Genomic DNA, 12,749 nt, shown 5'->3' with positions numbered 1-12,749 from the left:
CTGACTTTTTAAATGTTCTTTTTTTGTCGCGGTAGTCATTGGCCATAAAATTCCTTTTAAGATTTTGAGCCGGCAGATGGAACAGCGCACTTCGGCAGAAGAGTAAAAATGGGCCGAAGGTTACTGCGGCAGTGGTACAACAAGTTAACGTTAGCGCATACGGCATTCATCCATGACATCAAACTATGAGCATAGTCCTGAGGTGAACATCCTCCTGCATGTACTACTTTAAACTTACTACGGAAATTTCACCTCTAAAATTCGCAAAACTTTGTTAAAACATTTAGTTCGTCGAACTTTGATTACAACCAAAACCGGTTAGGTCGGTCACGTGACGCACAGCTAGACGGGCAACACGTAATTTTCGTCTGCTACGGGGTGTGACGAGGTGACAACTGGAACAGCCGGCACTGTGAATATCCTCATGCTCAACAGTACTGTATAAGGTGCTGGCTGTAAGTGATAATAGCTGCGCTGATGACAGGGGAAACTTTTGAAAAGGAAAAAAATTCTAGACAAAAATAGCAGTCTAGTGCAGTGAACTAATATCTGTAGCAATCTTTAGTCGGTGGTTATTGCATTTTGCCAATCTTGAATAAAGGATACGTGCAGCGAATGCTTGTGTAGGTATTTTGTTTCAAATTTCCGGAAGTTGTCTATCGTAGGAGGATCAAAGGTCACGCATCGGTGGCCAGGTGCCGAATGGAAACTCGATGTATGTACAAGTTGATTTTTATAGAATCTTTCCTTTTTCAGAGTGTCCCTGCTTATTATCGCTGCCATTACTTATGTCATTTTCGCGGATTTTTACCATAATTATTGTTTAGTTCGCAGAGGGTGTGCGCCAGTGGTGCCATGCCAATCGATAGGTGTATGAACGACCTGGATACGTTACAGAAGATCTCAATCTTAAACAATTCCGCAAGTACATGATTTTGGACGTGTTATGTCATCGTTCTGTGTGCGCGTGCGGTTTTCTGGTCAAGCTGATTTCTGAAATTAATTCACATTTGTTCGTGTGTTCGTTCGTCCAAACATCTAGTGAAGACTACTTTATCGGTTATTTACCTTCCTTTGGCCACATTTTAAAAGATCGTTCCGATGACTTAAACAATGTTATCTCTTCCAACTGCTTATTTTTTATACACACTATGGTTTTTAATCGAGCAAATTCCGTTGCATCTATAAGATTTCAATTCAGTTGTGAGTGTATAATTCTCTCATTGAGCTTTCGCTTTCCAGAAGATTGTGAAAAAAATTATAGCACAAAAGTAAAACTGTTTTTGCAAAACTTTATTTAGTTCTAACAAATGGACGCTGCTATAGGATAACGGGTTGCGATCGAATTCGTTGGCTACAACTGACAGGCGAAGATTTCAAACCATGCAGTACATAACGGTTTTTAGCCTGTAGACATGATTTTTATATAAACAATCCATTTCCTGGACGTGGTTCGTGTTGCACCGTACTTCAGCTTAATTAGTCAACGTTTCTCCATGACCAGTAGCGAACACTCAATTTTTTAGCTGTTTTCAAATAAAATTAGTCAGTAGCAAACTTACTACCGGTAGCCATCGTTCCGGAATTCAAAGGGCACGGAAATTCTTCACTGGTTGCGTTAAACACCTACTCAATATTATATAGTCAATAATAAAAGAAAGACAAGTGACGCACACATTATCAAATATTCTTACATGTCTCAAAAAGATTTCCAGTTAAAAGCGAATTAGGCAAAAGTAGAAATAAAACCATGTATTTTATAATTAATCGGCTGCCTATCAGCTAGCGTATCATTTTCGGTATTGAGTCTACTGAGGTCGCACAATAATTATTCTGTAACATCGTGTACGGTATGTGAATATCTAAGGTATGTTTTATAAATTATGTATAGATATGTACATTATAAAATCAATATAATCACATTTACATGAGTTAAAATTATTCAAAGTAATTCTGGAAAAATGAAGTTGAGCGCCGCGTAAAACGCCAGTCAATTGCATTGCGGTATCGCGGTGTGCTGTAAAAGCTCTGTCATATAAAAGAATAAACCATCATAAAGAATAAACCAAAGAAAAAACTGTTGAATGCTATTACTTTTATAATTAAAGCTGATATTATTCCCTTGCTTAATTGTGGTTGCGAGTTTGCTTTTTATTGCAGCTTACGGTTAACTTACGGGGCTGCTAATGTATTCGTACAATAGCATGCATAAGCCTACCGTTAAATAAATCCTAGTAAGGAAATACCCTAGGGTAGGGTTTTCAGTAGATAATAATTTTTTAAAATGCAGACCTTAAAATTAATTTTAATATAGCAAGACCGCCAGTGGCCAGAGTTCTTTTGTTTGCCGTAGCGCCTCCTGTAACCATAAATGTGGTTGTTCAGAAAAGTGGTTCCTGTGCTTTACCGTATACATAATTCAATCACACTATTCTACTTTGTAGAATCGCTGGTAAAGATTTGCGAGATTAAAAACTACTCTAGCTAGCAAATCTTACTCATTTTGTACTCCCGCCTGCCACACCCAGGCAGGCCCACACCTTATGGACTATGATTTTTGTTCAGGATAATTTTAGAAGTTAAAATTGCCAGATTTGATTTTACGCATCTGTTAAAGGTTTCTGTAAAATAATAATTTTAAATGTATCCCATCGTAAAATTGATGAACCTTATATTTACAGATATGTTTATAAGATATGGGTACGTGTATTGTACACGATCTTCCCTCCTTAACATAATTATGCAGTGATAAAACGCCTGTGATAAAGATAGCAACGCCACTCTATTTGTAGTTTCAGTTAAGTACGCAACCAAAACGTTCTGGTTTTCAAATCTTCTAGTTCATCGTAAGTGTCAATTATGCATGTGAAACATGATAATGATGCATAAATACTGCAACAGGATTTTTTAGTTTGCCCATTTACAAAAGATAATACAAGTGCAAAATAGGATAGTCATTCCTGGTGATCAAGACAATCTAATTTAGGTAGAACACACCCGCTTTAAAAACTGAATTAGTGGACAATTGCGAAGAAATAGTTCCATAAATCCATCCTAGGCCTGAATATATTATTTGAAATGTGAAGAGACAAATGCTGACACACACCTCCAGAATATGGTTTTTGTCCCCCCTTTTATAGATGCTTGCAAAACAGATTGCATTTTAGACATCTTTAGAAGATTTAAATATTTCTTTGTATATGTCCAATATTACATGCGAAGAGAGATTTTGGTGCGTCGCAGCCGGCAAAAGTCTCAAAAAGCGAAAAGCCGTTACAACATTTTGGATTTTTAGTTGATAGTTTTATGTTACGTAACATAAAACTATCAACTAGAAATCCAAAATCTTGTAACGGCTTTTCGCCAACGTACAGTACAATTGAATAACTGTAATTACTGATATTGAGTATATTCACGATCAATATCAGTGATTACAGTTATTCAAGTGTACTGTACGATGCTTTTTGTACAAACAGTGGATAGTTTCGTGGATAACCCATTCACGTGCAATGGTTTAAAAGACAATGTTCGCTCGTGTTTTAAATTCAAACAAAGAATGTTATAACGTAAGCTCAGAAACCATTTCTTTTGTGGAGCTCGAGCACGCGACAAATACCATAAAGTACCTCTACAGCTACGGCATACAGTACATGTAGTGTATTGCATGTATAACCATGGAAAAGTTCCAATAAAAATATTGCAAATTAGACCTTAGTTGGCGAAAAAGCTAGTACAAAGTTTCTTGGACACATCGTCTGTTTCATGTGAATTTTACACATTAACCATTTTTAACTACATCCAAACACATAAACTGCAGTGTTGCAGTTTTTGCATTTGGAATCTGAGGTTTTAATCACGGAAAAGGCCAAATTATGTGATGTGATGATGGAAGCAGAAATGACTGCACGGCATAGTCAATTATGTTTTGTTTTTCTCCACTAGCATTCGAAATGTGAAATTGTCTTATATTCAGTTGAAGATGTAAATCACCTAAACCTCATCACCTAATTATTTTATCATATTTTAAGGGATATACCTTAAAATAAGGTATAGGTATAATTAGGTATAAGGTAAAATAAGGCTTACATTTTAAGGGATATATGCAGGATAAAATGAAATAACCAAGATGACAACAATTATGACCAATCTGCAGCTGCGCAAACGGCATATAACAATTTTGTTTAAGTATAGCTACCGTTTTCTCACTTTATGAACTCTTTTTCATGAATTTCTGCTTTATAACTATACACTTTGTGCTGGAATTAACCACTCCTGTTGCACATCATCCTTTATTATAGCGATCGTGACACACTGATAAAAATTTAATGTGTTTTAAGCCGCATATTTTATACTGCAGTTGAGTATGCGTATACACATTGCACATTCTAGCGACCACTATAACTTAATGCTCTTTTGCTAAAAAGAGCCCGGCGCCGCGATGTAAGATATTCTACTGATATATAACCAAATTGTTGAACATTCGCAGTTCTCTACATTGAGTGGCACTTGGCAGGGATCCGAAGCAATCTTCGTCTCTACGTCTCGATTTCACTTTTTAAAAATGCCGGGAGAAAATCCAGGGGAGTTCAGGATACATCAATTATGGCACAATGAAAGGCGATAGTTTAAAACCTTAAAGCGGACAATAAATTCTAATTGCACTGCGAGTTATGCAGCACGTAGTCAGGGTCAGACCTCTATAGCGTCTTCGGTATGATAATGCGCGTTGCCGGCGGCGCATCACGACTTATTCACGAGATCTTCCAATCCGCAACCATCCATGTCACAATCACTTTTAGCTGTTCGTCAAGCGAACTGGCAACGTTTGACAAGTCGTTACTTGGATTAAAAGTATCGAATTTTAATCATATGCACTACATTGAAAAGTACATGACCGAAATCACTGACTATGCACCGCATCATTACTACCGGCATTTGAGAATTACTCGATAGAGTTGCCAATCTCTTTCTTAAAACTCAGTTAACCAATGCCAGCAGGATGTCGAAATTTGCACTATCCAGGTACGATTCACCCTTAACCGGCAACAGGTTATGCCAATCATTAAACAGTACTTTAAAATTGTCAAATAAATCATCAACGCGTTTCGGGTGTGTAGAAGCGGTTATCAATCAAATCATGCAAACGGCGGGGATTTGCTCTACACGTGCAAACGATGTGCTTGGCATATACGCTACTAAATATCTGTGGGCATCCAAATGGCTGCTTATAACTGCTACGGTAGCCTTCAGCAATCTGGCAGTAGTCTGGGAAGATGCTGCCGGTTGAGTTCTTTTTCAGAGAAAAGTTCACTTACCCACCAACTACTGCGTACTGCGCAGTCGCACCTGCAGACCCATGACCTCCGGTAATGTTCCTTGAAATCCACATAACGAGCATACAAAAATCTTTGACAGTCACTTCTGAGTACTTGTTTTCCTTCTGCAGTTTTATCGTCAGCTTGTATTAACCCGAAACATGACAGAAATATAACGAACACAATGTAAAAAAACTGTTTATGGATACTTGTAAAATTGTTTATTGATGTGCAAATAAAGGGGTCGTACTGCTGAAAGGACGAAATAAAGTAATGCTCCACAGATGGTGACCGTAAAGAACTATTTCCAAAGCAAACGATAAGGATCAAATTAGTACATCCATCTACTCACGAAAATTGATTTTTGTGACGTTCGTAAATTTTTATATAAACGCACGCTGTAAGTAAAAAAATGCACATTACTAAATTATTACATGTAGCGTGATGGACGCGTAACGAAATGCGGCGCAAACTTTTCAAACCCCTGACACCTAACCGTAAGGTAGCAAAGTGATCTTTTTCGTGAGTTCATCTACCCAATTTTACAGACACTACAGACACTAAATTATCACTCTGCGAAAGCTCAAAAGAAAATCTGATCGTTCGTTTTTTCTGTACGTCCTGTCAAATAAACAGTTAACAGCATTAAACAAGAGGGTGCTCAATCATTACACACTACACAATAACAACAAACATATAAATTTTCGTTTCTTGTTTCTAAATCCACAATTACCAGTAATTATAATTATCAGCTGAAAATACTCTGTATGTTCACAACAACAAATCTTGCAATAACAGTACAAAACTCGAAAGAATTGTAAGCACCACCAGGATAGGATTGATCGAGGAAAATCAGAATCATCCGAGAAAAAATGAATATTCATCTCGAATATCACATCTCAGGGCTATAATGAGTTGCGATTAATTAATCGCTGTCACTAACAGTCTCCCAATCCTCGTCGTTTATTTCCAGTTCTTTCAGGCGTTCTTGATGAGCCACATCAAAAAGATAATCGAAACTGGCATCATCTAATTCAGCACTGTACTTATGCGGTTTTTCTTTCCTTCCTTGATGCCGCTGAAGCTGGAAAGAATTTTATAATTAATGCAAATCTGCAAATTTAAAGCGATTATGCTTTCCAATAGTTACATCCGGTAGCGTATTTGGTGGAAAATAAAACCCAAAGCAAATGACACAGGTGACAAATATGGTCATGCACTACGAAGAACCCGAGGAAGCGGACATTCTGATGCTGTACATGACCATTCTAAATCGGAATAAACGGCTAGATTAACAAACCTCAGCAAAAAGCTCTTCGCCCGTTCCTTGCAGCCATATTCCAGTGATATCGTGAAACAAGTCTTTGATAGGTAAAACTCCCTCCACGCCCCAGCGGGAAAAGAACTGTCGCAAAAATATTGTTTAGCATTCTATATATAAACCGCATAACATTTCCAACTGAACCCTGCTGCCGCTCACATTAAACACATTCGAGCAATCGCGATAAAGAAACTCCAAAGCACGAGGATGAGCCGGTTCCACTGACTGGCTGACATCGATTACCCAGGTCTTGTCTTCAAACCATAGCAAATTATATTCCGAGAAATCAGCATGAATCAGCTTGCACTCCGAATACATCTTCTTCATAATCTACGAAAACAGAAAGCCGACAGTGGCCATTATTCATTTTAAAACGAAACTGTGCTGGATAATGCTTAGAGGATCGAATGACAGATTTGCGGTGCCACGTTCTGCGTACCGTATAAATTCGCTGCTTGCACACCATAATACAGCAGAAAAGTACATTCGATCATGTGAGTTGCTGCTTTGTGGCGCAGGATACGAACTATAATTTTGTTATTTCCATCGGATTTACAAATCGAAACATATCAATATCGGAACAACATTTACCATTAGCCGCCATGCAGTCGCATGTAAGTAGAAAACCGCGAAAGCAGCCCCTTATTGCATATCAGCAGAATATGTCTCTGCGTATCACATATTGGTTTATCAGAGCGAATGAGATATTACCTCAACAGTTTCTTTATAAGCTTGCTTTTGTTGCGCCAAAGACAGCTGAACTTCTTTAAGTTTAGGCGCCGCCTTTTGATCCTTTCCCAGAAATCTCATTACTAACACATGTTTCCGGAGAAATACCGGCTCGGGACAAGGAATACCACAGTCAGACATCCTGCAAACACATCATCCACACGCACTGCAGTCACTGCATCCTGGGGGTTTTCCAGCGGACTTTCGACATTTAACGTTCGTTATTTAATTATACGCATTTCTACGCACAGTTAGAACTCCTTAAACAATTCCTTATTAAGTAGGTTTATTATAGACAAAAAACTATCTTCGACTTACCGCTTCAAGTTTAGCATCTCCTTCTCGGCCCAAAATTTGACGATTTTTCGCGGATTTAATTTGCTGAATCTCTCCTGGAACCGATAATCATCGCGAATATATGGATCACGCTTTCGGAATTCATTCAACGTGGTCTTGAAAACTTTGACAGCACATTCTTCAGGCAGTTTCAAATCCTTGTCTTCAATGTGGCCGCCTGCGGCATGGAACACGATGGACTCTTTACCAGTGCTGATTACTCCATTGATATTCTCCAACACACCACTATTGACCAATTTGTACATCAACAAGCGAGTTTTCGGATCAACTGCCAGTGTAGCTGTGGCCAGATCTTCCTTGCGATCCTTCAGGCGCTGGCCGCGATGCTCTTCACGTAGTGAATGGACCTTTAGCTGGTTGTATACACGATTAGGTAATTTGGAGTCGTAATGGCTGTCGTCACCGGTAACAAATCCCGGCGGAAAATCCATGACACGATCAGCGTTTCGGCGACCGCAGATGTCGGGATCATGTTTAGTAACAATATTTTTACCTAAATTTACAGGGGACTAAATAGCAGTTTCTAATAAAAGAAATTTTAATTAAATGTAATATCCTAATACAAGATTACCTAAAACCAGTAAATGTTCCAAGCTATTGATCTCTTCTTATTCAAATACCTTTTCCGGCGTATCCCCGCGCATTAAACTCTGGCCCTTTTCCGGATACAAGTTTTGGTTCATCAAAGTCAACAACATCACTTAATTCTTCGCGACTTTCTATTGGGTGCAAATGCCGATAATGCGACAGGGAAACGGAAACTTTACTAGGGCCATTGTAATGCCGTTCCTTCCTTTTCAGTATTTCATCGTGCTCCAGATCCAACTCGTACTGCAGCATCTGCAAAACAAATCTCCAGAAATTAAATCAACTTTTCGTCAACCTAAAGCTGCAAAATATATAGATAACTTAAATTTAAGTATTCGTAATAACACTCGTAATAACTTTAAGTTAATGCAACCAAAAATGCAACAGGCACGAAAGTACAAAATTAGAAAAAAACAGAATTTAAGTGTGGCAAAATAAGACGCAAGAATTTTGAAGTTGTGCATTACCTGTGCTATAAGAAAATCGTTTGATTCTTGCTCTATGGAGTTCCCATCAGAAATTATGTCTGGAATGTTCTCCGCGGATAAAGGATGTTTGTCGTCGCTTCTGAGAGGTGCCGCTTCTAGAAAAGCATAAATGAATTCTCGTCCTATGACATCTGACACCAAATGATATGCACTAATTCTAGAAATTCCCGTAAGATATTGCTTCGGCTTTCATCCTAATTTTGATATTATGAAATACAGATCCTATGTATCTGGCAAGCGACAGCATTCTGGCTGCCAGTTTACGTACTGTTTCACTCAAAAATTTAAAGTAACTCTGTAACTGCGAGATTTACCTTTCACCACACGTGAAATATCATCCTGGTTCTTCTTGTTTAAATCTTTAGCCAGCTCTTCACTCATGACATCCGCCAAAGAGGTAGTGGCTACTGAAGGTGAGCTAGGAATTTTTGTCCAAGGATTCCCTTCGGAATCACGACGAGGTTTAGAATCCATTAAGGATGAATAAAGGATCAGTAACAGGGTTCGGTCAGATGTACCAACCGGGAAACAGCAATGAACTGCTGCGGAATCAAAAACGAATGGGTTTCGGCTGATTTTACTGTTAAGAAGCTACAGTATCAGAATGCCTGAAGTTATAAAAATACTAACAAAATTTCTGAAAGCGATTAAAAGCCGAAATTAAATGTGCTTTCCATGTTAATTCAAACCGTTCTTATCTGAACTCTGACATCAGACTTTTGCTCAGATTCAACTTGTGGTAGTTGCGCTACTCTACTTTATAGAATCATACGTATTGTACACTTGCGTATACAATCACACAGTCATATAATTTTTAATACACAGTCGACCTTGACCGCTTAGTAAGTACTGTATTTACGTTAATTTCATAAGGCATTCCTTTGTACACTCGTACAGAAGTAGCTGTTTAGGAGTATTTATTAAAAAAGTCGGCTCATAAAAATAATTAAGTTTTATTACTGTAACTTATAATTACAGATAGATGCAATCTTCTGTTTTGCATTCGTAGCATACAGGGGCGTTACTGTAAAGCAGAATAGCTAGTGCTTAACCGGCAAGAAACCTTCCGCCGTTATTATAAGACTGATAAGTAATTATTTAAGATCTATATTTTAGGTACTTCTGATTTCGTGACATCTGCAGCTTCTATAATATCTTAAGATATCCTAAAAATAACAGCAAGCGATTTCGACCCCGCAGCATTGGGGAATCAGTCTTAAGTCGAATCTATAAATACGTACTGTAAGTCATCGGTAAGTACTTAATTCTTAAGAGGTACGGTACCTAATACTTACCTATGAACATTTCGCATACCTAACGCACAGACGCAGTATTACAATTTCCGCGAAGGTTGGCAAGAATAGTTTTTTCTAGCTATTCAAAACGAAAATGCTTACTGTATATCCGCTTCCTGCGAAATTTTTGCGTTGATTATTGGGGAGATTAATATCTTTTCCCTGTGTAGGATATCTTATGGGATAGCGCGAGTACTCTGTAGTGTTTGTAATACTCTGCATTGCAGTACTAACCGGTAAGCAGCGCCAGCAGCTGGCGTCCAGACTGTAGTCTATATAAAAGGGCTGGTGCTTCGTAAAACTTATTAATTTTATGACACTTGAAAGTTGTCACTTGTGAGTTGTGATTTGATAAATACTCGCATTATAATACTGTAATGGTTTTTCCTCTTTTTCACTTTGTGGCTGATAGCCTGATATACAAACTATTTATTATAAACTGACATGTAAGTGATAATGTGTTATGCGTTATGTTCTTGACGAATCTTGCAATCGTAACACTGTAACAGTTTTACAATTTTTATTCTTACGTTACAGCACACTCTTTTGGCGCGAACTGAACAGGATAGGCTGTTTATGGCTGCTCTTCATCACCTGGAATTACTTGTTCGCGATGGACTGCGCTTTGTACGTCAGATGAGCGAGCAGTACAGCTTGCGGGCGTTTGCGCGGCGGGAAACCACGTTCGCCTCACAATGGGTGCTTGGTTCTGGAGCGGCGACCTTCGTAATCACCGAGCCGAAGACCGTGCGCTCGGGACAGTTTCCTGGCGAACATGTCGGTCTGCAGTTGCAACAGGAGAAACTGCATCGAGGAATCGACACGGTTTTCGATGTTGCTGTGTGCGTCAAGGATGTTGACCGAATACTGAAGAACGTGGCTGCATTGGGAGGCGAAGTGTTATTACCGAAGACAGTTTATCGTAGCGACAATGGTACCTGTGAGATGGCTGTGATAAAGTCGTGCACTGGAAATGTGGTGCACACGTTGGTCAACCGCGAAAGCTATCGCGATTCCTTTCTGCCTGGGTTCTCTTCTATTTGTGATAATGATAATAACGACGATCCGACCGAAATGGTCCACATCAAACGTATTGATCATGTCACGATTGTGTGTAGACGCGGGGATCTGGATCGAGTGCTCAACTGGTACCAGAATGTTTTCGGTTTCTCAAGATTTTTTATGAATAGGTGAGCTGCATGTCAGCAGTTATTGATTTCATTGTGTATGACGTTGTGGTGCAATTATTGTGTCGTACTGCAGCTTCTTGTATTATGCACCGCCAATTTTTTTATTTAGACAGGCATTGATTTACTGTTAGTAAACTGTACTGCTTACACTTGTATGGCGCAGCACAAAATATTAAACGTCTTTGTAGATTTGAAAGTTTGTATTATTTTGTTTTATTTGTGGAACAGTTATTTGTTTGCGCTGCAGGTGTTACACTTACGAAATAATTATATTCCTAGTTTTAAAGTACAGTATAGCTGTTTGAAGTTTCCGCAGTTGTCCAGAATTTCCAACCGTGTAACGATTAATGCGAATTTCTCTAGATCCGAAGATGAGGATGAAGGTTTTGTGTTGGACGGGGAAATCGGATTGCGGCTCAAAGCAATGGAATACTTCAAATGTGCGGAAACGATGCTATCCAGTGATCCAAGCGATGAAACAGCTCTGCGGCTGGTTATTGCTGAATCTATGCCTGGTCACGGTTCGTGAATCGGTGTGCACATACGTATTATCTGTTGCGGTGGAATGTGTTCTCGGTCGAGAAGTGCGAAAACATAGTCTCTAAGCGGCTGGATTGAGTTAAATCTTCTTGATTTCACGCAGATGCGAATACTAACCAAGTGGAATCGTTCATTGACCAACACGGAGGACCCGGCGTCCAACACGTGGGATTGTACACTGACGATATCGTCGGGACAGCCAGCTTATTTAAATCTCGCGGTGTCCAGTTGCAAGTGCCGCCCGTCATGTATTATTCTCATGTAAGTATTTCATTTCTTGACGAGCAAAAACTTTCATTTTATTTTTTGAATGCAGTGCTCGGATTTTGATTTCGATTTCTTGAACCGGTTCTCTTATCGAGGCTACAGATACTTACATTACAGTTTGCATTTTTGGCAGCTGGCTAAATTAAAAGAAATTGAGTCATCCGGCGAGAATCTGTCGGTTTTACGGGAACACGGTATACTGCTAGATAGCGAGGCCGATCCGAGGAGTGGCAGTGACGAAAGGTACGACAGATAATGTTCGAATTACGTATACTTCGGAGTATGGATGGATAAGAAACGACAGATACTTACCATTCAGGTGTTGCTTGGTCAGGCTTCAGTGTTTCGGTGTTATGGTTAAGTGTAGTAACGTTTTTGACATCATACTTACGCAGGTCCTGTTTCAGGAGATACTTGAAGCAAATTTTTACCAAGCCAATATTCGACCGGAAGTCTTTCTTTCTGGAACTGATTGAACGACAAGGTGCTTCTGGGTTTGGAACGGGCAATATTGCCGCATTGTGGTGGTCGGTACAACAGTCGTTGAATGTACCGGTTACGGGTGCGCAGTCAATCAGATAGCTGGTTATCGTATTTATAGTTGCGAGTGCTTTCGGTGGTATTGAAGACTAAAGGGGAAAGTATTTCCTTTGCATTTT

At 39.1% G+C, this 12,749-nt stretch overlaps 2 protein-coding genes across 4 annotated transcripts; one reads left to right on the top strand and one right to left on the bottom strand.

Moving 5' to 3' along the window:
- Positions 1-6,012: 6,012 nt before the first annotated feature.
- Positions 6,013-9,527, bottom strand: LOC129581218 (serine/threonine-protein kinase RIO3-like). Its single transcript, XM_055472180.1, has 8 exons — positions 9,113-9,527; positions 8,778-8,893; positions 8,343-8,562; positions 7,684-8,215; positions 7,348-7,507; positions 6,796-6,966; positions 6,616-6,720; positions 6,013-6,399 (listed from the first exon to the last, which is right to left on the bottom strand). Exons 1-8 carry the CDS (start codon positions 9,270-9,272, stop codon positions 6,241-6,243), a joined length of 1,623 nt encoding a protein of 540 aa, XP_055328155.1. The 5' UTR covers positions 9,273-9,527; the 3' UTR covers positions 6,013-6,240.
- Positions 9,528-9,970: 443 nt separating this feature from the next.
- Positions 9,971-12,334, top strand: LOC129581219 (4-hydroxyphenylpyruvate dioxygenase-like protein). Of its 3 annotated transcripts, XM_055472181.1 has the most exons (5): positions 9,971-10,329; positions 10,631-11,283; positions 11,647-11,804; positions 11,927-12,084; positions 12,208-12,334. In XM_055472181.1, the coding sequence occupies exons 2-5, from the start codon at positions 10,670-10,672 to the stop codon at positions 12,229-12,231; spliced, it is 954 nt and encodes a 317-aa protein (XP_055328156.1). In that variant the 5' UTR covers positions 9,971-10,329; positions 10,631-10,669; the 3' UTR covers positions 12,232-12,334. The 3 variants fall into 3 exon arrangements, 2 of the variants coding, with proteins under 2 accessions (XP_055328156.1, XP_055328157.1); XR_008689467.1 differs by lacking the exon at positions 12,208-12,334 and having other exon boundaries at positions 9,977-10,329; positions 11,647-11,867; positions 11,927-12,065; XM_055472182.1 differs by lacking the exon at positions 12,208-12,334 and having other exon boundaries at positions 9,978-10,329; positions 11,647-11,816; positions 11,927-12,065.
- Positions 12,335-12,749: the final 415 nt, after the last annotated feature.

This window comes from Paramacrobiotus metropolitanus, unplaced genomic scaffold (assembly GCF_019649055.1).
Source record: "Paramacrobiotus metropolitanus isolate TYO unplaced genomic scaffold, Prichtersi_v1.0 Parri_scaffold0000005, whole genome shotgun sequence".
NCBI lineage: Eukaryota > Metazoa > Tardigrada > Eutardigrada > Parachela > Macrobiotidae > Paramacrobiotus > Paramacrobiotus metropolitanus.
This window is presented reverse-complemented; position numbering and strand designations above follow the sequence as displayed.